Source organism: Coccinella septempunctata, chromosome 3 (genome assembly GCF_907165205.1).
Source record: "Coccinella septempunctata chromosome 3, icCocSept1.1, whole genome shotgun sequence".
Classification (NCBI taxonomy): Eukaryota; Metazoa; Arthropoda; class Insecta; order Coleoptera; family Coccinellidae; genus Coccinella; species Coccinella septempunctata.
The window spans coordinates 24,053,146-24,076,649 of NC_058191.1; the positions used below are offsets into that span (position 1 = coordinate 24,053,146).

At 34.1% G+C, this 23,504-nt stretch overlaps 1 protein-coding gene across 3 annotated transcripts; it reads right to left on the reverse strand.

The window, feature by feature from the left end:
- Positions 1 to 4,497: 4,497 nt before the first annotated feature.
- LOC123310007 (open rectifier potassium channel protein 1) lies at positions 4,498 to 18,246 on the reverse strand. 3 transcript variants are annotated; one of them, XM_044893363.1, is made up of 6 exons: positions 17,817 to 18,246; positions 8,886 to 9,046; positions 8,668 to 8,832; positions 6,723 to 6,844; positions 6,109 to 6,337; positions 4,498 to 6,019 (listed from the first exon to the last, which is right to left on the reverse strand). In XM_044893363.1, the coding sequence occupies exons 2-6, from the start codon at positions 9,028 to 9,030 to the stop codon at positions 4,656 to 4,658; spliced, it is 2,025 nt and encodes a 674-aa protein (XP_044749298.1). In that variant the 5' UTR covers positions 9,031 to 9,046; positions 17,817 to 18,246; the 3' UTR covers positions 4,498 to 4,655. The 3 variants fall into 3 exon arrangements, with proteins under 3 accessions (XP_044749298.1, XP_044749300.1, XP_044749301.1); XM_044893365.1 differs by lacking the exon at positions 17,817 to 18,246 and adding an exon at positions 9,338 to 9,447; XM_044893366.1 differs by lacking the exon at positions 17,817 to 18,246 and having other exon boundaries at positions 8,681 to 8,832; positions 8,886 to 9,028.
- Positions 18,247 to 23,504: the final 5,258 nt, after the last annotated feature.

Sequence of the window (23,504 nt, forward strand, 5' to 3'; positions counted from 1 at the left end):
AGTGTTTTTTGAGGATTTTGGGCATTTCTATGGAGAAATTTTTGTTTGTGGAATTGTATCAGACCCTAATCTTTATTGAAAATACCGCTTCGTAGTGATTTTTTGATAATTTGAAAAATTAAGCCTCTATTTGAGGTCACTAGATATCAGGAAGAAATTGAAAACGTATCAGAAAAAACTTTCAACTTTTGCTTCAAATGGTGGATATCAGGAAAATCAGTAGATTGTCTGAAAATCAGGAAAAGTTGAAAAGTTTTTTCTGAAAATCTCAACAGCACAAATCATTACAAATGAAGCACAACTATATAAAAAAATTGCAAAAACACGAAAGTGCTGACTTTGTTCAAAAATCTCAATTTTTCGACAAACTAGGCCCAGTTTTACAGTTGATGTTCAATCTATATCCACTGGAAGTTACTGCCATCCTCGAATATACATTTCTCTGTCGAGTTTATATGAAAAAAAAAAAAAGATATAGAAAGCACACGTTTCTACATATCAAAAACTCAAATTCCTATGAAATGTTCAGATCTGAATCAGACCTTGTTGCATTATTCATATGAAAATATTCTTCAGAATTACTCTAATCCAAAGAAAATACAACATTGCATGAATTATTACTTCATGGATAAATGCAATGTAAAAAGTGAAACAATTTTCGAAAATTATTAAAACGAAAATCGAACATATATAGAGAATCCGTCCTTTTTGATGCCTGATACTGAGTTTAAATTTTAACCTTGGTTTTTTATGTTTTAACCCAGCTCTAACGAATCGTCAAAATCAGCTGACCGTTAGTACTGTGGGGCACACAAACTTTTCCCTCTATTGATTCCAATGCTATTTCGGTAGAAGTTGAGAGTGTTTTTTGAGGATTTTGGGCATTTCTATGGAGAAATTTTTGTTTGTGGAGTTGTATCAGACCCTAATCTTTATTGAAAATACCGCTTCGTAGTGATTTTTTGATAATTTGAAAAATTAAGCCTCTATTTGAGGTCACTAGATATCAGGAAGAAATTGAAAACGTATCAGAAAAAACTTTCAACTTTTGCTTCAAATGGTGAATATCAGGAAAATCAGTAGATTGTCTGAAAATCAGGAAAAGTTGAAGAGTTTTTTCTGAAAATCACAACAGCACAAATCATTACAAATGAAGCACAACTATATAAAAAAATTGCAAAAACACGAAAGTGCTGACTTTGTTCAAAAATCTCAATTTTTCGACAAACTAGGCCCAGTTTTACAGTTGATGTTCAATCTATATCCACTGGAAGTTACTGCCATCCTCGAATATACCTTTCTCTGTCGAGTTTATATGAAAAAAAAAAAAGATATAGAAAGCACACGTTTCTACATATCAAAAACTCAAATTCCTATGAAATGTTCAGATCTGAATCAGACCTTGTTGCATTATTCATATGAAAATGTTCTTCAGAATTACTCTAATCCAAAGAAAATACAACATTGCATGAATTATTACTTCATGGATAAATGCAATGTAAAAAGTGAAACAATTTTCGAAAATTATTAAAACGAAAATCATTACAAATGAAGCACAACTATATAAAAAATTAAACTGCAAAAACACGAAAGTGCTGACTTTTTTCAAAAATCTCAATTTTTCCACAAACTAGAAGAATTTTCGTGAAAATTTCAACGGCACAAGTTAGCACACGTGTAGCACAATCGTTCACATATGTTTTCATTGAGAAAAAACGAAAGTGCCGGGCTAACTTTTTTCAATTTCAAGATTTCCCGAAAAATCCGACAAATTTTCGAGAGAATATTTACGGCACAAGTCAGCACAAATTTTTTCACCAATTTTTGAGAAGAAAAAGTGATGGGCTAACTTTTTCCTTCATTTTCGATTTTCCGGGAAATAAGAGGGATTTTTGCGAAAATTCGAAGGACACAGCACTGTACATGCATAGCACAACCTGTTTCAGTTGCCAAAACTCATTTTTTCGATAAGTGCTGGGCTGGCCCATTCTATACATTCTGTGAAATATTTTGAGAACCGTGTGGAATAAAACAAAAATTTCAACGGCACAAAACAGCACGAGCATAGCACAATTCAGCACAAAAATAAATCTAAAAGTGCTGGGCCAACTTCACACACATTTTAGGTCTTGATAAAAATTCTGCTTTCAATTCCGTTCTTTGATTTCAGGAATATATACTCCATTCACATTTATTTTAGCAGTCGGTAGGCCATGAAATAATTTTCTCAAATGTCATAACGCCGTTGCCACAACTAATATCAATTATTATTACGAAAATGCCGAAAGTGATTGAAAAAAGAGACTGGGTTTCTGGAAGTGCTATTTAGAATTCAGGTCCGCTCATTCAAATAGTTATACCCTGATATTCTAAAATCCGCAATACGTCGGACGGTAGCGAACATATTGAATGTAAGAGAATTTATATGTTTCATCTGAATCTAAACGACTTATATTTCAGCTGAATATTTCCACAATCAGAAAGATTGTGAATGAAGAGGATGACAAAGAATTTCCCTCTATTGGGAGACCCAAAAAAGTGGTGACATTTGAGAATTTTGTTTGAGTGAATTAATGCGAAAAGTATACCTACTACGGGATGTTCGATGAATGTCATCGTAGAATAAGTTCCCGAAAATTGATTTTTCTATTTTTATTTGACTTGTCCTATACATTGTAAATGTCTTAGGGTACCAATAAATATCTAATTATTATTATTATATCAATTTATTGAATGATGAACAGTCACAAATACGCGCCAGTTGTTTTTTATTTTTATTTATTCATGTGAATTTTTTTTTCAAAGGTGAAGTTCATCTTGACTTGAAACTTCCTCTAATTCCTTTTACTTATATTGATAAAAGATGATTTTTTTGAAGAATTTAACATTCTTGCAATTATCTGTTAATTCCTTCGGAAGATACCCATTCCCAATCACTGCATCATATGCATTTCATCTTCGGGTTAATATTTTTGAAATCTACAACATATTCAAACTTTAGCTAGTGCATATTATGATATTATACTGATCTCTTGTATTTTCCATGCAAATAACTGGATTTGGTATGCCTTCAATCAGTTTGTATAAACTTCAATTATGTTCGTCACACATTTTCCGAAGGGATTCGACATTGTGATAAAATACGTAATAACAGAAACTTTTACTTAGAACGGACAACACAGCGTTGATTTAAAACCAAAAAATGTTTTGACAAGCGTCATAACCCCACATTTTCGTACTATACAGAGTGAAATATGTTAAATTTTCATGGCCAACCGTGTGCTAAAATAAAAGTGAACGGAGTATAGTATTAGGTATGTATTTATACAGATGTATGTAAACAAGATCAATCAGTAGGAATAGGAAATTTATTGCCTGATATATCCTATTCCATGGCAGCTCCTAATCATCTGTCCATCTGCTCTCTGAATTTCTTGCAATTCAGAAATCTTTGGAAATTTTATCTTTTACAGACTATCTAAACGCGCAATTTGTTCAGATTGGAAGAGTACTTTGATGAAAATTTGTAATTGGAAAATTAACTCTTCAAATGATTCACTTTCTTTAACAATTAGAAAAATTATAGTCGACTTTAGAAATCGAAGATTTTCTTCGATGTTGATATGGGTTCCGAGAAATGAGAAAGCTGATCATCTCGACAAGTTGGGCTTTCCAATAAACCTATCTGGCCGTTTCCAATAAACTTATTTATCCATCGTTTCACCAAAGAGTAACAACAAGTTGTTACTCTGTTTCACTTACTGACGATTGGTAACCATTCTAAAATATATCTACAGATAGATCATAGAAAAGAAATCAGATGATGATCATGATCTTCAGTAAGTGAAACAATGGATAGATAGGTTTATTGAAAACGGCCGTAAAAGAGCAATCGCCAATCCTGCTAATCCTAAAGACCTTTCACCTATTTAAAAGACAAAATATGGAAATTATGGAATGAGGAATGGAACCAGATTAGTCGAAGAAAATGCAAAATTTATCAAACCATGATCCCCTTCCCCTTGAGTGAAAAACCTTGGTTTCAAAAAATTGATATTCCTAGAACATACATTACTACAATGAGTAGAATTCGTTCTAATCATTGTTGTAGCCCCTTTCACCTTAACAAAATTGATGTTTTCAATTCAACAAATTGTAGGTAGTTGTGGGCTGGATAACATTGAAATTCAGATCTAGCTTTATTGAGGAGGAGACCCCTTCCACTTAATATACTTTTTTCGTGATGAAATTTCCACTATTGAAGTTTCGATTGGTTTTCTTTCATGTTCACACATTATTAATTTTCTAACTTTACTTTTTTTAAATTTCAGTTCTTCATTTCTTACCATCGATATTTATACTATTACTCAGGCAACTAAAAAAAAGTTCTCTATATTTGAATCCACAATAGATCTTTTTTTCTTCGAGTCGAAACAAAATAATCCCTGAAGACAGTTGGCAAATGCTTGCCTAAAGGTTCGAAAAAATAATCCCAAATGAATTTTTCATCATCAAGTTTTTCACGTCAACGAATTTATTATCTTTATGAATCGTCACCTGATACAGGTTTAAATAAATAATTTACTTAATAATTATTCAACAGATAAAAAATTTTATCATAATAAATAGTATAAGATATGAGATATCATTTGTTTTCATGAGGGTTCCTCTCCTTTCTTTGAAAATCTTTGAGACGATGTATTCGAATTTGCAACTGGTCGCACAGAAAACCTTCTTATCTTGGAAGGATTCAAGGGCAACGGCGCATCCTGTTGTGTAACCTGATGATAAGGTGGTGGCAACTCCGAAACTGGCGCTAAGGACGATCTCCTTGGTCCAGGATATGGCAAAGCTGAGGTAGAAAATCTAGAGTAATCAGATATGGGTATCAAAGAAGATCTTCTGTTCATTTTGTAATTAGTTGTGGCAGGTTGGATATTTGGCATAAGTGAGGTTCTCCTATTTTGGAAGTTAGATCTTATGGGCATTCGCCTAACACGCTTATTTCCATCTTGTTGACTGGATCCAGAGGTTGAGTCCGACAAAGCAGTCAGTGCCCGAAGTAAATCTGCTACGGAAGTCTTCTCCAGGATTTGTTTATGCTCATTTTCAGCAAGTGAGAGCTCGCGATTTCTATCTTCTTGTGTTGGTCTGGATTGTTCGTTACCTTTTTCCACGTCATCATTTCTATCTTTCGATAGAATTGTGTTCTTGATTCGCTTGAAGAAACCTGGAACGTCTTTTTGGACCTCGTTGTTGGGTTCAGATGTCGACTTATCGTCTTTAATAAGTTTTGCATACCTTGCTAGGTATGTTTGCCCATACCAAGTATGTTCATTTTCATTCTGCAATCTTGGGTGCGACGGATATCGTACGTCACTAGCTGCTCTATGTCTAAATGGAGGAAGTGCTGCTCTTTGACTCGCCAAGGACCACTCTGAATCGTATTGTTCACTTGCTAATATTTCCCTCTCTGAAAATCCCTCATAACATCCAGGTTCTGAGTCAACATAATCGTGCGTGCTCAAGGCATCAACAACCTTAATAATCAGATCTGTTTGTTGGTCTGTACCCTGGAACGTCAGTTCCTTATCTATCCTTTCCAGATCCGTATCGCTCTGAATCCTCTGCAGTATGAAAGTATCTTGACATTCTGAGAAAGCCCTTTTTCTATCTAGATTATTTAGATATCCTGAAGGGCTATACACGGTTAAGGTAGGGCAGCTCTGACTTCTCACGAGTTTTTGGGGCTCATAATCGAACTCTTTATATACTTTCTTGACTCGTACCATGAGGAATTCTGCAAGAATTGATCTCAGTTCCTGTCTTATCCTCGTAGGAGTTTTCATTATGTTGTAGGCGATCTTATGTTCTAACTCCTGCAGTTTTTTGCTTCGCATACCTTTACCAATAAAATTGAGGATCATTACAACGTATCCCAAGCCTCCTATGATCCATACTAAGAGAAACACTTGGTAAAAATTGTAGTACAGGTATCCTAGATCCCCTTGAGCTTCACCTGAAATAACAGATTTTTATTTTTTTCGAGGCATAAAATATAAAAACAAAAAAATAATGGTTATGAATACTACATAAAAAATATTTCACCTGCAACATAATCTCCAAATCCTATTGTAGTTAAAGTAACGAAGGAAAAATAAACAGCTTCGTAGTAACTCCATCCTTCAAAAGCAGAAATAACTATAGATGGTACGAATATGAAGAATGTGAAACCAGGCACTAGATAAAGTATTATTTGAGCTACAAGTCCAAGCCTGGATGGATCAACCTGCCTTACTCTCTTGGAATCTTTCCATCTGTTGTATAGTTTCGTGAACTGAAAGTATAAATTCAATAAGGGATTTGCTTTTTAATACTGATATCGTTTTCAGTAACGAAGTGAATCATTTTGTATCACACAATAGTTATTAATGAAAATAATAAACCATTCAATACTTTGTAGTTCAGCCAAACTCAGTAAACTCATTTCTAGATTTTGAACAAGACTCAACAGAAATTAATTGTAAAAAAGTTTGATTGTGCTGATACAAACAATATGTTATTTATAAGTAATAAAATTATCATCTCTCATTGTTGCATGGAAGATTCTCCGAAACTCTTATCTTGAGGTGAGACTGAGAGATGAGGTGAGAATTTTGTCTTGAGAATATCATTGTCAGTAGTACTACAACTTCAGTTTACTATTTGTATCTTTGACTTACTGATTTTCCGAAAAAGTCACCCAAAGCTATCATTATAAATCCATTTATGGGTATACCAACAAGGGCATAAAATATCATGAAAATTCTTCCAAACATCGTAGTGGGAGCTAGGTTTCCATAACCTGAAATATATTTAAATGAAATTGAATTGTCTCAACAATCTGCTGAATTATTGTTTCTATAAGCAAAATATCTCATTAAGATATGATACAAGAGCCAAAATAAGCTCGCAGCTCGCGGCTGAACCGTTTTGATCCTATCAGGAAAACAGGATAAAAAACCATAACAGAAAGTATTATATTAATCCTCAGAACACTACTTGTGATATTTCTTATACAGAGTGTTCTACAAGCTCTATGACAAACTTTGACAGAAGGTAGCTGAGCCTCTTGTGAACATTTTTTTCTCCTATGAACATAGGTCCGATTCATTTTCGTGTAGGAGTTACGAAGGTTAGAATTTTGTTGATGATTTAGAGCTCAACATTCTTCTAAGAATGTGGTACCAGCACGATAATGCACCACCACATAGAGGGAGTTAGTTGGCTGATTGAAAATTTCCCGAATGAATGGATAGGTCAAGGAGGACTAATAAAATGGCCACCTCGTTCGCCTGATCTAAATCACTTAGAGTTTTATTTATGGGGACATATGAAGCAGTTTGTTTATCATGTTGAAATCCAATCTCATCAGCAATTACTTGATAGAATTCAAGATGCAGCAAACCAAATACTAAACGACCCAAAGTAACGAGTAACGGCATCTTTAGTTCGTCGATGTTAAGCTTCCATTCAAGCCGAAGGTGGACATTTTGAACGATAATAATAAGGAATGATCACGCCTAAACTGGCGTTGAATATAATAATGAGGTTAAATTCAGATGCATACCACCCGCTGATATGAATATCAACAAGTGTTACGATCTGAATTGAACTAGCCAATTTGCTAGGGGCGTACTCCATTTGGGGCCCTGACGATGGCAAATTGGCTAGTTCAATTCAGATCGTAACACTTGTTGATATTCATATCAACGGGTGGGGTGCATCTGAATTTATCCCCATTATTTTGAACAATATTTATAGTTCCGAAATTTCCATTCATTATTATGATTTGAACAAAAGAATATAATTTTTCAAATGCTTGTATCTTCTGAACAAAAACGAATCGGATATATGTTCATAGGAAAAAAAAATGTTCAGAATAAGCACAGCTACCATCTGTCAAAGTTTGTCATATAGCTTGTAGAACATTCTGTATATGTGTGAATCACTCAGTGTACATGCAGGTGTACTCGAAGCTAAGTGCACTAATTAGTAATTTTGTGTTTTTGTCCGTTTACATGTATAATTTTGATGATGATGTTGAATGAATGAATGGATAAATATAAAATAAATATATAAAAAATTATAGCTTAGACTTTGGTATACACTGACTTCACTTCATTTGAAACGTCTAAGTAAGTAGGCAGAGGACAGTCCAATGTGTAAAACTTACAAATGGTGCTGTTATGACTTTGAAAATCTGATCAAAAGTAATGCTTATAATATCCAGGGCCGCTAAAGCCCTACACGATTATGTTGTTTTTCACTCTGCGTGAGACAAGACTATTTGAACACCTCATTTATAAAAACTTATTCGTTGGAGGTCACTCGTACATGAATGAAATAGCAAAAAAAAAGGCCTACTCAAAAACAATTCACCTATCTAGAACAAATTTCTTGACATCCGAATTATTCCTAGTGGACTGTACAATGAGTGCACACTTAGGCTCGATTGTTCAATTTAGGATTAAGCCGAGATTTATGTTGATCCTGGATTAACGTGACAGATTTGAACGAAAATGTCAAAATGAATCCAGGATTAACTTTAATCACGAATTGAACAACCGGGCCTAACCGTGCATATTTTCACTATAATTTAAATAAAGAAAGAATAGTAAAGCTCACCAATAGTACTGACCACAGTCACAACGAAGAAAAGGGAATGGTAGAAATCCCATTTCGGATCCACTTTGGTGATAACATTCTTGATTGGTTTTCCACAATAGACTTCTAATGCTTCGAATAATTCTTCTTTATTCTCCTTATTTTGCTGATATTGTTTGATTACTTCTGCAAGCAGATTGGTTTAAATTTATCGAAGGTTATTTTATTTCAAGGCTCACCTTTGACTAGCTTCCTTTGTTCTTCTTCATGTACGATCCTTTTTCTTTCTTCTGCTGACTCTGTACCATAAAAAATCATTGCACCGAGAAGAAGATACACACAGAATACTAGGAGTACTATAACGAAATTCTTTGTGGACATCATCTCCTGAAGCAATCATCTAGTAAAGAAAAAACTATTAATTCAAGACCGATAATTTCACATAGGATAAAGTGAAATTTAAAATCTAGTACATGAGTAAGTGTATTAATATCCATCAAATCTTGTGGTGGTAGGATCCGCGTTTTTAACTGATGTTGAGAAAGATCTCAACATCTCTCAAGAGAGAAAAATCGTCTTATCGAATAATCCATATTAGGAGGCAGTCAATTATGAAATTGATTCAACAAAAAATGAAGAAAGCGAAAGAATATAAGTAGTTGTTTCAATTTCCTGCCTTTGGTGTACTCACAAAACTAAAAACCAAATATACTCGTCAAGATTCATTTTCACATTCAAAGAGGAAGAACATTTTATGTACGAAAAATTTCACGAGGAACTAACCATTATGATCTCGGCTATTAGTTACTGACCATCCTTCATCATAGCATAAAATGATATAATCATGGTAAAGAGAGAATACCCCACTTATCAAATTTAGAGAACCTGTTAAAAAAGTTCTCAAAACATGTCACGTCTGGAACATTAGTTTCAATAGCCGGCACACTCGTTTACTGCTATTTCCTCGCTGGAATTGAATGATTGTCCTAATAGGGAAAGAAACAATCTACTGGTGATATTTATGCCACTGGAAGACGTGTTCCAAAAGGGGACACAGAACTTCGAGCTGAATTCGAAGAAATTTTGCTAATACTCTCCTAAATGAACAAAACGGACAGTTATGTAGGATTCCGCTTCTTCGATATTGAGTTTTCAGAGATATACAAGTGGGATCAAAAATATCGATCAATATTTCTACAGGAATGATACTTCACCAAAAAATAACTGTCTTTCATCTAATGATCTTATGTCCGAAATCCCTTATTAAGGGCGCTAAAACTCTTAAAAAGGACCTGAGGATAATGGCGATTTCTCTAACATAACCGTCTTTTATGAGTATAAAATTCAGCAAGATTAAGAAAACATAATCTATTGTGATTAGGAGCGTAGATATCCCAGAAATATGTAGTGTTTCCTAATGAAGTTAAGTTCGAAATCACTCATTAAGAATGTTACAACACTCAGAAAGAGCCTGTTGGTTGTCATTTTTTTTACATAACTTCTGAAAGAATTAACAGAACGAATTGTAATTCTGCATATGCAGATATATCTGGAAAAGCTCTATTTTAGAAAATTGAAGGAAATACTCTGAGGACAGCTTTATTTTTTGTTGGAAATTGACCCAAGATAATGAGTGAAGTTAGTTCCTATATTCTTCAGATTTTCGGGTCGCTATGGAATAAACTACAACATAAACAGCAGAACGGCAGAAAACGTTAGCAATAGCATATAGGGTGGCCATTCGATAACGAAAAAGAGTCATTTACGGGCGCATTGGCAACATTCGTTGAAAACACCAAGACAGGTTGATTTTTTTTTTGGAGGGGACACCTTTTGACACATAATTAATTAGTGAAATAGCCACTCCCTGTACAGGGTGGTACCCAACCTCAAATTTTGAATAGGAAAGGTAGGTTGTGTGATATTTCATATGAAAGCTTATGGCGTCAGATTTTTTTTTTTTACGGATTGAATTTAATTAACTAATGGATATTTATAATATTACATGAGAACATTTTCTGATTCTCGATGAGACATGAATATTTTTTTAAAGTTGAAAATTTTTATTTATATTTTAAAACTATGAGTTCTTAGAAATAATTGACTGCAAGAAGTGCAATAGCCATCCCTAAACGGAATGGCTACGTCTCTCGAATTCTTGATAGGAAGGATTGGCCATGTGATTCATCTTTGAAAGCTCATCACTTCATCTTTTCATAATTTGCAGCTTTTTATACAACTTGAGATTTTGTTTCTACTGTGTCTCAACGCATTCTTATTAGCGAATCTAAAAATCTAAACGCCTGATGACAAAATTCGAGACGAACATGCTATTTTGAGTGTGAGGGAAAACTGTAGTGTTAATAGTTATCTTTCATCTTATTATCAATAATTTGCAAGAGATTTGATGAGACGAAAAATGATGCCGCGAACTTCATCATCAAAATACCAAAGGTCAAATTCTGAAGAAATATGAGTAGCAGTTCCAATCTTGTTTATTGCTAACCGGACTATTTTGCTGATAAGCTTCACGATGACTGATTGAATCCTCAGGGATGATTCATCAAGGGTGGCGACAGGCCGTATTTTAGAATCCGTAACTTCAATGACTTGGGAAAAAATTTTCAACAAAATCAGCTAGAAAAAGTGTTTTCAACTATTCATAGTTTTTTTTTGTTCTTCTTTGCGAAAGTATTAGGGTTGGAAAGAAATTACAACATTAAAAACTATCAGATATCGATTGAAATTTATTTTGGGAGGATTTTGCATCTCTTCACAAACCTTTTAGGGCTTTCACTCCCAATCTCTGAAACAAAATTAATTAAAAATGAAATCAACGATTTGCTCCTGCGTGAATTCTTGCACTAATTTGTCAGGAGCAAATTAACTAGAAAAAATTGTTGCCTGACAATGAACTCAAAATAAATAACGTTGAAACTATAATTCTTCGTAACGTTTCGGAGTCTATATCAGACTCCTTCATCAGACGAAAAAATCTACTTTTGAAAATCTTCTGGAATTGTCGCTTTTTGTCTGACATTAATTGTCAACACACAGAAACAGAGACTGCACAGAAACGTTGATTCATTTAATTTTGAAATTACCGGATGACAGTTCCTTCTTTAATAAATTGATCCAAATATGATCTATTCCTACCGAACAATTTGCCAAATTATTATCCTGATCTAATAGAATACACGTAGACTCTTTAATTTTTCGTTTATAATGGTCTGGTTCTGTCATTAAAATTTTTGTGTTGTCCCAATCCATCATGTGGTCTCCCGTATTAGAACAAATGTGATCTGCGATTTGCGATCGATTAATTTCTCTATTTTTAATATTATTTTTATGTTCGCGTTTTCTTATTTCTAGAGGTCTGGACGTTTCACCTGTATAAGTTTTACCACAAATACAGGGTATGTTGTAAATACAATTTTTTGATTTTTGTTTTTCGTTCAAAGGTTTAGTTTTTGTTAATATAGATCTTAAATCATTTTGCGTTTTAAAAACAGTTCGTATGTTGAACTTCGAACCGATTCTTCTTATTTTTTCTGAAAGGCCATTAACATAAGGAATTACATTCAACAAATTTGGTTGTTCTTGACGGTTTGTTGGTTGTTCCTGATCATTATTACGATTTTGGTTAGTCATTTTTCTCTCTAAATTTAATATTGTTTTTTCAATAAAATCTTTTGGGTATTGATTATCCCTAAGAAAATGTTTAATGAAGTCAACTTCATTATTTCTAATTTCGGGTGTAGATGAAATTAAATTAGCTCTATCATAAAGTGTTTTAATGATACCTCTTTTGACACTTACTTGGTGATTGGAATAAAAATTTAAATATCTATTAGTATGTGTCTTTTTTCGGTATACGCTCGTTTCAAAATAATTCGGAAACTTTTTTATTGAAACATCTAGGAATGAAATTTTGTTATCCTGCTCTAATTCCATTGTAAATTTTATTGTAGGTTCTTTGTTGTTGATATGATCAAAAAAATTCTCTAGTTCATCTCTACCATGTTGCCAAATCACAAAAATATCGTCTACATATCGCCACCAAGTCTTTGGTTTTAGTGGGTATGTGTCTATATATTTTTGTTCGAAAGATTCCATGAATATGTTACTCATTACTGGTGATAAAGGAGAACCCATAGCCATACCAAATTTTTGTTTATAGAAAACATCATCTAATTGAAAATATGTGGAATTCAGGCAAACTTCTAATATCTCCATTATATCATCAATAGTCAATTTCGAATTTTCATAAATGGTTCTATCATTAATCAATTTTGTTCTCACTATTTCAAGAGTTTTATCAACTGGAACATTTGGAAAAAGATTTACTACATCAAAACTTACTAAGATGTCTGTTGCATTTAAATTAGAATTTCTTAATTTTTCAAGAAAGTGTTGAGTATTTTTCAAAAAACTAGTTGATTTTCCTGTTAATGGGTTCAAAAATTGTAAAATATATTTAGCAAAATTTTGACAGGGGGATCCGAGTGAACTTACTATTGGTCTCAAAGGAATAAGAGGTTTATGTATTTTAGGTAGGCCGTATAAATGTGGGGGTTTGCTATAAGATGGTGTGATAAATTTCTTTTGAGCATATGTGAATTTTTTGGAATTTTTTGAAATAATTTTCTTCACTTTATTCTCTGTGAGAGAAACGTTACGAAGAATTATAGTTTCAACGTTATTTATTTTGAGTTCATTGTCAGGCAACAAATTTTTTCTAGTTAATTTGCTCCTGACAAATTAGTGCAAGAATTCACGCAGGAGCAAATCGTTGATTTCATTTTTAATTAATTTTGTTTCAGAGATTGGGAGTGAAAGCCCTAAAAGGTTTGTGAAGAGATTAAAAACTATCGTTTATGTTTCGTAGAAAATTTTTCTATAAACCCAATTATTGAATGGTAGAGAAAATATACTTTCGTTCACAGAAAAAATAATCTATCAAATGTATTATATTTCATTTCCTTGTAAGGTCATATTCTGGTTTTTCACCGGAAAATTGACTATCCATGTACCTATTGTCCTGTGGAAAGCAGTATATCTAATTTCTGTATGTGAATTGATTTGAGAAAACTTAGGCTCGATTTGAAGAGCATTAGTCTTCTAAACAGATGAGAATAACTCATTAAATGTTAAATTGAAACCAATGGGCGTTATGTAACAAAAACTCAATACAAAAGCATTCGAAGCTATTTTGCATATTTCTAAAATTCTAAAAATTGAAACAAAAGCGTGGCCGCGTGCGTATATCTTCTCCAATCGGACCATTCAAAAGATATTACTATTACCCCTCTTCGTGACCATAGAATACATTTTTAGCCGTTTCGTTTTGGGTAAAGTGCATATTATTCGGCTAAAGATGAAATTCCCTAACGCAGATGAATATTTTATCCAACTTAAGCCGGTCCTCGAATATTAACCTGAGTTTAGCCGGCTAATCTTAAGTTTATGCTGACACCTATCTTTAGCCGTAACATATAGGTATACGCAAAAAAAAAATTTCCTTTAATTACTGAATTTAATCCACTGTATGAAGTAAGACGACCTGTTAGATGTATACGACTGACTATTACAAAATAGTTTTCTGTATTTTAGGTCCCAATATGGTAGTAATTATTTACTTTCATTTTCATTCTGGTCTCAGTAATTTATTCAGTTATGGAAGTTACAAACTTATATTGTCGACTCATCATTGACTTGATTCATCAGATCTAGAGGAAGCAGCACACATTATTGACCCGCAAATTAAACCACTCAACATGATGGTACGAATTCACTATGACATTTTTTCAAAAGATATAAAAATCTAATGAAACCCTCTCATACTCATAAGGTTTTCGAGTTTTCGTACTATGAGAGGAAAATCTCTTGAAATAATCTCATTGTGGATCAGGCCCGATAGACTCCTTTCACATCATGGGTTATTACCGTCGAGATGTTACCTGAAAACAACCGGATGAAAAATTATCCAACTGTCGAATCTCAAGGTAATTGTAATTAGCGAATTCAAAAATCTAAACGCCACCTTGCGCATAATAAATTAACCTCGTATTTAAGTAAAATTGAAAAGGAAAAATAACTGAACCGTATGGATAAAACCCGATGGTATGAAAGCTGCTGTGTCCCTCTATATCCCAACGAGGATTTATGTGCCGGATGGCGATAAGCGCCACCGAAAGTATCATCCGGTTGTTTTCCATCGCGAAATTGAACTGGAAAACCTGTGAAAGGTCTCATTGTACCAATTCAATTCGGAATATCGGGTAAAAACCCGATGATGTGAAAGGAGTCTAAGAGATTTTGCATTCGCGAAAGATTGGTTGAGTTACAAAATATTCGTATTGAGGATGTAATAATACAACAAATATTTTAAACATCGTTCTGTTTTACACGCTGTTTGTTCAATGCTTCAAAATCCATTCATTGAAATAAACTAAGCAGCAAATGAAATGGGGCAGCTGAAAAATTGCTAGTTTGTCTAGTTGACATTACTTTGATGATGTCTGATTTTCAACCTGAGATGCGAAGCATTACCCTTCGCTTGTGTGCTGTATAGCCCTGGCACAGGATAATTTTTCTTCTATTTGTTTTTGTTGTACAGATTGTGAATTTGAGGCCTCAGAAAATTTTCGTTTTTGGAAAAAAATTTGGAAATAGTAGAGAGCTTTACAAGGTTTTTTTATGCTGTGTGGATTGTTGGTTCACCACCTCTGAACGTTTTTGCCTCTTTTCCGGTACAATGTGTTGGTATGGAAATATTGGCAGTTTATGAAATCACCTCTTTTTCTTGAAACTCTATGTAGGTAATTCCCTATAACATCGACATTTCTTTGCTGATGTTGGAATTTTCGCCAGTTGATTTTGTGCAAATCACAATTCTTAATTGTTACGCAACTGGCCCATGGTATTTTTTTTTTCTAGCTCTTCTTCTTTTTCAGGGTGTGCTCATATGAAAGCATAAAATTTATATTTTTTGGCTGAGAATTCAAAAACTGTGAAGGCTCCACAACGTCCTTCCTTATGTTGGTTGGATTGCTCGTCATTACCTCATGCCGTTTTCATCATTTTCTCGATACATTGCGTTGCTTGCTTGGAAATAACGCTATTTTATGAAATTACGTTTTTCTAGAGAAATTCGCTTTTTTTTATGAACAATAGCAGAGATCAAGTGTAAACTGCATACTTTGTTATGAAATTGATCGAAACCAGTGTCGTGCATATAAGGTATGTGATAAAAAAAACGAAAGAAACCTAATTTATGGTGAAAATACAATTTTTTTTTCATTTCACAAAAACAAAATCCACACTCCATGTTGAAACTATAGAAACTAAAAACTGTTATTTGAAATTAAGTTTCTTTTTAACCTTTATTCACGCAAATACAGTTGGATTATTTTATTTATAAAATTACCTTGGTTCAGTTCAAACGGTAGTATAAAAAAGGCGAGTTTCACGAGGAAAACAGAATTTCATAAATTAATATCACTATTTCTATAGCAATGCAATGTATCAAAAAAATGAAGAAAACATTCCAAGGTAATGACCTAATACATAACTATCTTATAAAGGAAAACCTCACAAGTGTGTCAACATTTCTGAATTTTCAGCCAAAAAACTGAAATGTTTCACTTCTGTATGTTCATACCCTGCACAGTAGGAAGATCTTGAAAAAAATTGGGTTTAGTACATTGAGTAACATATAGGTGATCGTGGTTACAATTTGATTTGAATCCGCTATATAGGGGTCCATTGCAATAGTTGAGAACGTTGAAGAGCAAAATCTGTTAGTTGATTTTAGAGTTATAGGTCTCTGAGACTTTTCTCAATATTCGAATGAACTTATTTGGTTCCCACAACACTTTGCGATAACTTATCTCTAGAATTCGAAAAATTGAAAAAATCTAAAATAAGTCCACCAACTATCTGCCAGGAGCTGAGATCTAACACGAACCTTTATAAATTTATTATACATCAGCCAAGTATGCTAGTTTTCAACTCTAGCGGATCTACGGGGTGAGTATTTGACTTGTAAAGATATTTTAGCAGTAGATCCTTGAGGTCAAAAAAAAAACACTTTTTTTAAATATTTTTTCCGAATCGAAACGGTTTAAAATATACAGGCTGTTGAAAACCCATAAAAAAAATTATTTTCAGTTCCATCTCACAAACGGTTTTATCGAATGAAATGAATTTCGGAATATAGTTTTTGATTCATTTGATGAATCTTTTTCGAACACAAAACACAAGATATCATCCGCATCTTTCAGTTTTCTCATTATGACCCTAACGTACCATAAAAATACCAAAAATTCAAAGAACACAGCTCTTCAACCTGAGACGCACGATTGCTATCTAATGAATATTTGAACGTTTTGTTGAATAAAACCTAATATTTTCTCGTATAATGCGCCGTTTTCGAATAATTTTATGTTGAAAAAAAAAAATATCTGTGAAATTCGAAACATTCGGATGAATGCAACTCTTTTTAAAAGGTCCACAGATGTGTAATGTCACAGATTTAGCTAGTTATTCTGAAGTTAATTTTGTTTCTCCAGGGGAGGCACAGCTCATTATTAAAATGACTCTATCCTTTTATCAGGGCCGAATCAAAAAAATAGTATAGGAAAAATGTGCTTCTTTTTTCCTACTGTTAAAATATTTGTACGAGTCGAAGACTCATCCTGTATAGCTTCGGATATAAGTTTTAGGAAAATTATTTTTTTGGAAGCAATTGTTCGGTACCCTACAGTACCAGGATGAATGATCATTCTTGTAACTCTTGATTTTTTGTTATTTTCTTTGCCTCCATTTGGAAGATTAGTTTTTAGATTTTCATCACACAATTCACTACTAGTTTTATTCTCAGTTCCCTGATTACAGAAGTTAGAATTACCTACTTATAGAGAAATCTCTAACTGAGAACTAGAAGGTAAAGCTAGCTCCTTAAAGATATAGTCAACAATTATTTTTTGCGAGCAAGGATATTCAGGTATGACAGAATAATCATACGCATGTGAAGGTACCCAAATAAAAAGTTCTGAAATATTGTTCAACGGAAAATCATCTTTGGGGTTGGGTTTTGGGTTCTTTCTTAATTCGCAAAAGTTGCTTCCAAGAACAATGTGGCTGATGATAAATCAAAGTATACTCACCAAAATTTCCAACTGAATCCAAAATACCAATTGCTCAATAGTGCAGAAATGTGACGGCTTTCTGGATTTTTTACGAATAATTCACTCCCGAAAGGCACTAGAAGTCGTCTATTCTAAACTAAGTTACAAAAGATTGTTCAGGAAAATCGAACATCAACAAAATGAACAACAATAGGGCATAATGAACAATGAACACGAATTTTGAATAGACTAATTCAGAGGTGTGTCGATCAGAATTGTAACATTTGAATTTCATATTGAAGGCATCACTACGGAAGAATCACCAGACTGACAGGAGGAAACTGTTCGAAGAGATTATTATGAGTCTCGGATTTATCTGAGGTATGTACTAAACTGATTGAATTGATACCTCTAAACGTAAGATAAACTGATTTGTGTCCCCCAGTTTCCATTCAACTTGACACTTTTTCGATTCAGTCATCGTTGTTAGTAACAATGGCGTAGTTAGTGGGGAATTATCGCATTTTACCGTTCATTTTCCACTAAAATCCTGAATATGCATATGATTTTGGTAAAAGAAATTCCAGATATTCACTAAATGTAAATTAGGTCTATTATCTCCATAAAAATACGTATGCACACCGCAATTTACTCATATCATTCATATTGTAGCCTACAGAAAAGCAATACTAGATCTGAGGATAAACCGTTTTGGTTTCTTTATGTTTCCATTTCTTCCTACCAATGCTATTGAGAGTCCATGTCCTCATCGAAAATAAGGAAGTCAAGGTGTATCAATGTCTGTACAAATTTTTCAAACATTTATTCGATTTCAAATACCAGTTCCATTAATTCGATTCAATATTCTTGATTCGTCTGTATGACCCATTCTCAAATTATATAACTCTATATTTTTCAATAGCACGATCGAGAAAAGGCCGCTTCATGTCCCGTTGTATGACGTGGAATATCAATAAGCAACTCTAATTAGAAGAATTTGATATCAGATTCTTGTGGTTTTACCAGAAGGCAACATCTTTCTTTTACTATCTTTATAAACGTTACGGCTTCAACTAGATCGCTTATCGTTTGAATGGAAATCGGATGCTCTCGATGTTTGCTGAAAATTTTATTAAAAAAATACAGGGGTATTTCAACATCCGAGTACCATTCAAACGTGATGAATTATTTAAATCGATTCACTTCAAGAGAACTTAAACCAATATAAAAGTTTATTCGACGAACCAACCCAAACTATTTTGTTTATCTCACACACTTTCGTCTTTTGTACCTAACTATAATTTCATTTTGTGAATTCTTATTTGTCGCAACGCGAAAGAAAATTGTTGGGTATAGAGTATAATATTTTTATATAAGTTGCCAATTGAACATATTCATGCATATCATTCATATACATATGAATACTGAAAATTTTGAGCATTTGCTGAACCATTTTCTAGTTTACGTAATCAAAACCTCATCACATCACGCTATACAACATTTTACTGATACCACCAATTGCATTTTCATCTTAATATTTGTAGGAATCTGATTTTGTGGTATATATGCCTTTGACACTTGAAAACATTAAATTAGCAAGGATTCTTGGGTACTTTGGAAAAAATTTTATATTTATACAGGTTGTCTCCGAATAACTTTGCCTAATTTTCAGAAATGATGAATGGCATTTAAATGAACATTTTTTATGAATACATTAGTGTCCCAAAATGTCTCGGTGTCAAGGAAAACAAGAGGTCTTCAAAAACAATCTCTGTTTTTACAACAGGAATGATTCTAGCAGAGCAACCTGTCAAAAACAACTATTTTCGTAGTTATTTGACGTATGTCAAATTACTCCTTATGTTTCATTGTTTTTCGTGTCACAAATTAATCCTTAATTTAGAGTTTGTTTGAAAATGCATCGTTTTACAAATATTGAATTAACAGACATGTTTCTTGCCTACGGTGCAGGTATAGATTCATTTTGAAATATTTGTAAATATCTTGATGATTTTAGCAGAGCAACCTGTCAAAAACAACTATTTTTGTAGTTATTTGACGTATGTCAAATTACTTCTCATGTTTAATTGTTCTTCGTGTCACAAATTAATCCTTAATTTAGTATTTGTTTGAAAATGCATCGTTTTACAAATATTGAATTAAAACACATGTATCTTGCCTGCGGAGCAGATATAGATTCAATATTTGTAGTTATCTTGATAACAAGACATTTTCGGACACTAGTTTGTAAATAAAAAATGTTTATTCAAGTGCCCTTCATGATTTCTGAAATATAGGAATAGTTATTCTGAGACACCCTGTATATTCATTTCCTCTTCTCTTAGTTATATTTGAATGTAAGACCGAAGAATAGACATTTTATACAAGTATAAATATTGAGAAATCGTAAGCTCATTAAATAAACCATGTCTTTTCAAGTGAGTACATGTAAATATAAAAAAATGTTGGTGCCTACTAACTGAGGACAAAGGACAAAGGTGCCGTAGAACTACCTTGTTTGGGATTGGGCGCCCTCTATCCGAGCAAGTCCCATATCTCGGTGTGATACTGGATCGCAAACTACTGAAACATTGAAACCCATTCGAGTAAGGCCACTCTCTACACTCTGTACACTCTAATGGTAAGGCCTATCCTTACCTACGCATCTCTGATGTGGTGGCCTTCCATGGAAAAGAACTGTATGTGTAGCCGTACCATCATGGGAAGATGCCAGGGGAAAGCCTTTCTAAGCATTACAGCCTCTCCGAGATCCATCCTACGGCAGCCATGCATGGAGTGTCTGATGGGATAACCTCCTATACACCTTTGTAACTACAAAGGTGGCTATGAAGACAGCTCTTAGAGTCTGCGAACAGGGATAATGGCTTGATACTGGACGGTTAAGTGGCACGCGAGGCCTCTCAAAAGGTTGGAGGATGCCAATGCATCCCTTCTCCATACAGGGGACCACACTGGCACTAGCTTTTACTTCGCCGAACCCTACAGGGTAATTGTTCCTGATAGAGACCTATGGTCTACACCAAATCAGCTTCTTGTACCTGAAGGTCCCACTTGATTCACCGATGGCTCTACGTCCACAAGGACTGGAGTGGGAATTGTGGAACCTCGTTTTAACCTGTCCATCCCCTTAGGGAAGAATTGTACCATAGTGCAGGCTGAACTGTATGTTGTTCTGGTCTGCACACTGGAGAATATCCGCAGAGGACTCTGAAAAATATATCTATATACATTTTGACAGTCAGGGAACTATGAAATCCCTTTCTGAAGCGAAAGTTAACTCATACTTAGTAGAGGAATGCAAGGAAGCTCTGCGTGAGCTGAGTTCAGGTAACGTTGTTAAAGTTATTTGGTGTTTGGCGCACGCAGGGCTTCCGGAAAACGAGGAGGCAGACATACTTGCTGAGAGGCTAGAAAGAAAATTTTACTCTGAGCACGGAACGTGTTCTCAGGGGGTCGAGGCTTCTCATTGAGAAGAGAGACCGTCCTCTAGACCTGAGGTAAAACACTCCTGGCCCTCGAGAGTAAACAGCTGAGACTGGTGACTGAATTAATGACTGGCCGGCCACCTGTGGGACTGACTGGTTGTTCCCTGTGCCGCTGGTGCAATAGCGCTGATGAAACTTATTCTATTCATCTGCACCAACCTTGAAGAGTTAAGGATGACACACCAAGGATAAACAACACCCACTATTCGTATGGTGAGAGGAACTCCTTTCTGTCGACTTGTTGGATTTTTGGCAGCTTGTCTAAGGGTTTGGGTCTCTCCAACTACATGCACACCAACAATGGGCCACTAGGCCTCAGTTCAGCCCTGTTCGGGACGGCACGTAGAAGTAGAACAAGTAGTAGCAGTAAAGAAGATGACGAATTTATTGTTTTCGTAAACATTGACAGTGGTCAGCCACATACTTCAAAAATGGAGATTCCAAAACGACGAGCAGATAACACTATCGAAATATAAGACATGTGTTCATACAGGACCTGTAAAAAGATTGTTAATCTGATAACAGATCAGAAAATCTTGTGTTCTTGAAAGGAAATTCTTCTTTCATCGATTAATTGGAGATGGCTGGATTAGTTGTATTCTATTTACATAACTCCTGACTGAATTACTGTTTTCTATATTTTATAATTTACGACCTAATAATATTTTGTATTTCGTGTTTCAAATACATGCGATGAAGTATTTTGTATTTCAATTGAAGGAAAGCATATTTTTGTCCAGCTCTGCTACGTTGCAAAACTAGATTCACTGATTACAACCTTATCATTTGAGGCTGAAAGCATCGGCGTCACAACACATGAGAAAGTGCCTCACCTGTGAATTGAGAAAATTACTTATTATTATTTTATTATTTCTTCAGTCATTAAAATTTTTTCATTATTTGCAAGCACAAATATACAAATATTAGTATAATAATAAAGCCCTGATTATAGCGGTCCATCGTTTTTCGAAGACCAACCGTTTCCCATCTGTGTATCCATCTTACTTCTCCTCTAAAAATTATATGACCACCTTATCTATAGAGACAACCTTGGTTGTCTCTGCTATAGATAGAATTCTCGAGAAAAGAGACTAGTCTGTCGTGCAAAAGTATGCCTCTGAAAGAATTCTTTGAAGGCTAACTTCCAGAAGTCATATTTACATTAGGAGTCATCGAATTGTAGAAAGACAAACTGCACCATTAGGGTTAGTTTTAACTTTATAGCACTTTTTATTCTATTTGAAAGTGATATTTGCATTTTCGGTATGATGTCTTTCTAAAAACGGTAATTCTTCTTACCCAATTCAAATATTGTATGAAGCGATTATATGACGAGCATTCGCTCCCCACGAATTCGAAATATTAATGAAAATTTTTATAACAATTTTCACCAAGCAGGCGAACTAGTGAAGACTTGCTTTGCCTGAAAACTAACAATTGTTTTTTGTCTGTACCTGATACTGTCAAAAGCAATAAAAAACGAATTTGTAGATTGAATTTAATTTCAATCGTTACGCCACTGGTTAGGCTTTGAACCTATTAACGTGAAAGAAGGAAAGGACAATTAGAATGAATATCGTGTGTGTTTGATATCGTCATTATCACCTCTTTTCATTTTATCATTTCGAAATCTTCGATATATCGCAGTGGACCTCTCCAAATTTTATTCTTGTTGATGTAGTGGAGATTTATGAAAACTTTGAATGAAGATTCAGAGTATTATTTGTCCAAGGTTCTAGAGCATGGCATTATCGGATTTGAATGGATTTGCGAGTGCATAAGTTGAATCCGATAAATGATTCGGGAAAGCCTCTCAATCGATAACCTATTTCTCAACTGAATGGAATATTGTGCAAAAGATTTATTGTATTGGTTAAGGGCTCTTATGTCTATTGTTCAATTCATGATATTACTCCCACCATCCATGGCATTTAGATGATGGGAATGATTTTCAAATTATTTTTCATTCATACATCATACGATTCCAATACGGGTGTTCCCTTCATTAAAATATTCTTGGGAAAGAATGGAAATTCACGTTTGCAATTTCGCAGTTAAGCTTTGATTAGAGGGATGACTCCTTGTATTTTTTTTTATTCGTGGTCCGTGGATAGGGTACGTCACTGAAGAAAAATAGAAGTTTGAGTAAGAATACTGTTTCTGCTGGAATTCTTATGGTAATAAAGGATATGTCAATCTTTTGTACACTGTATCAATTTGT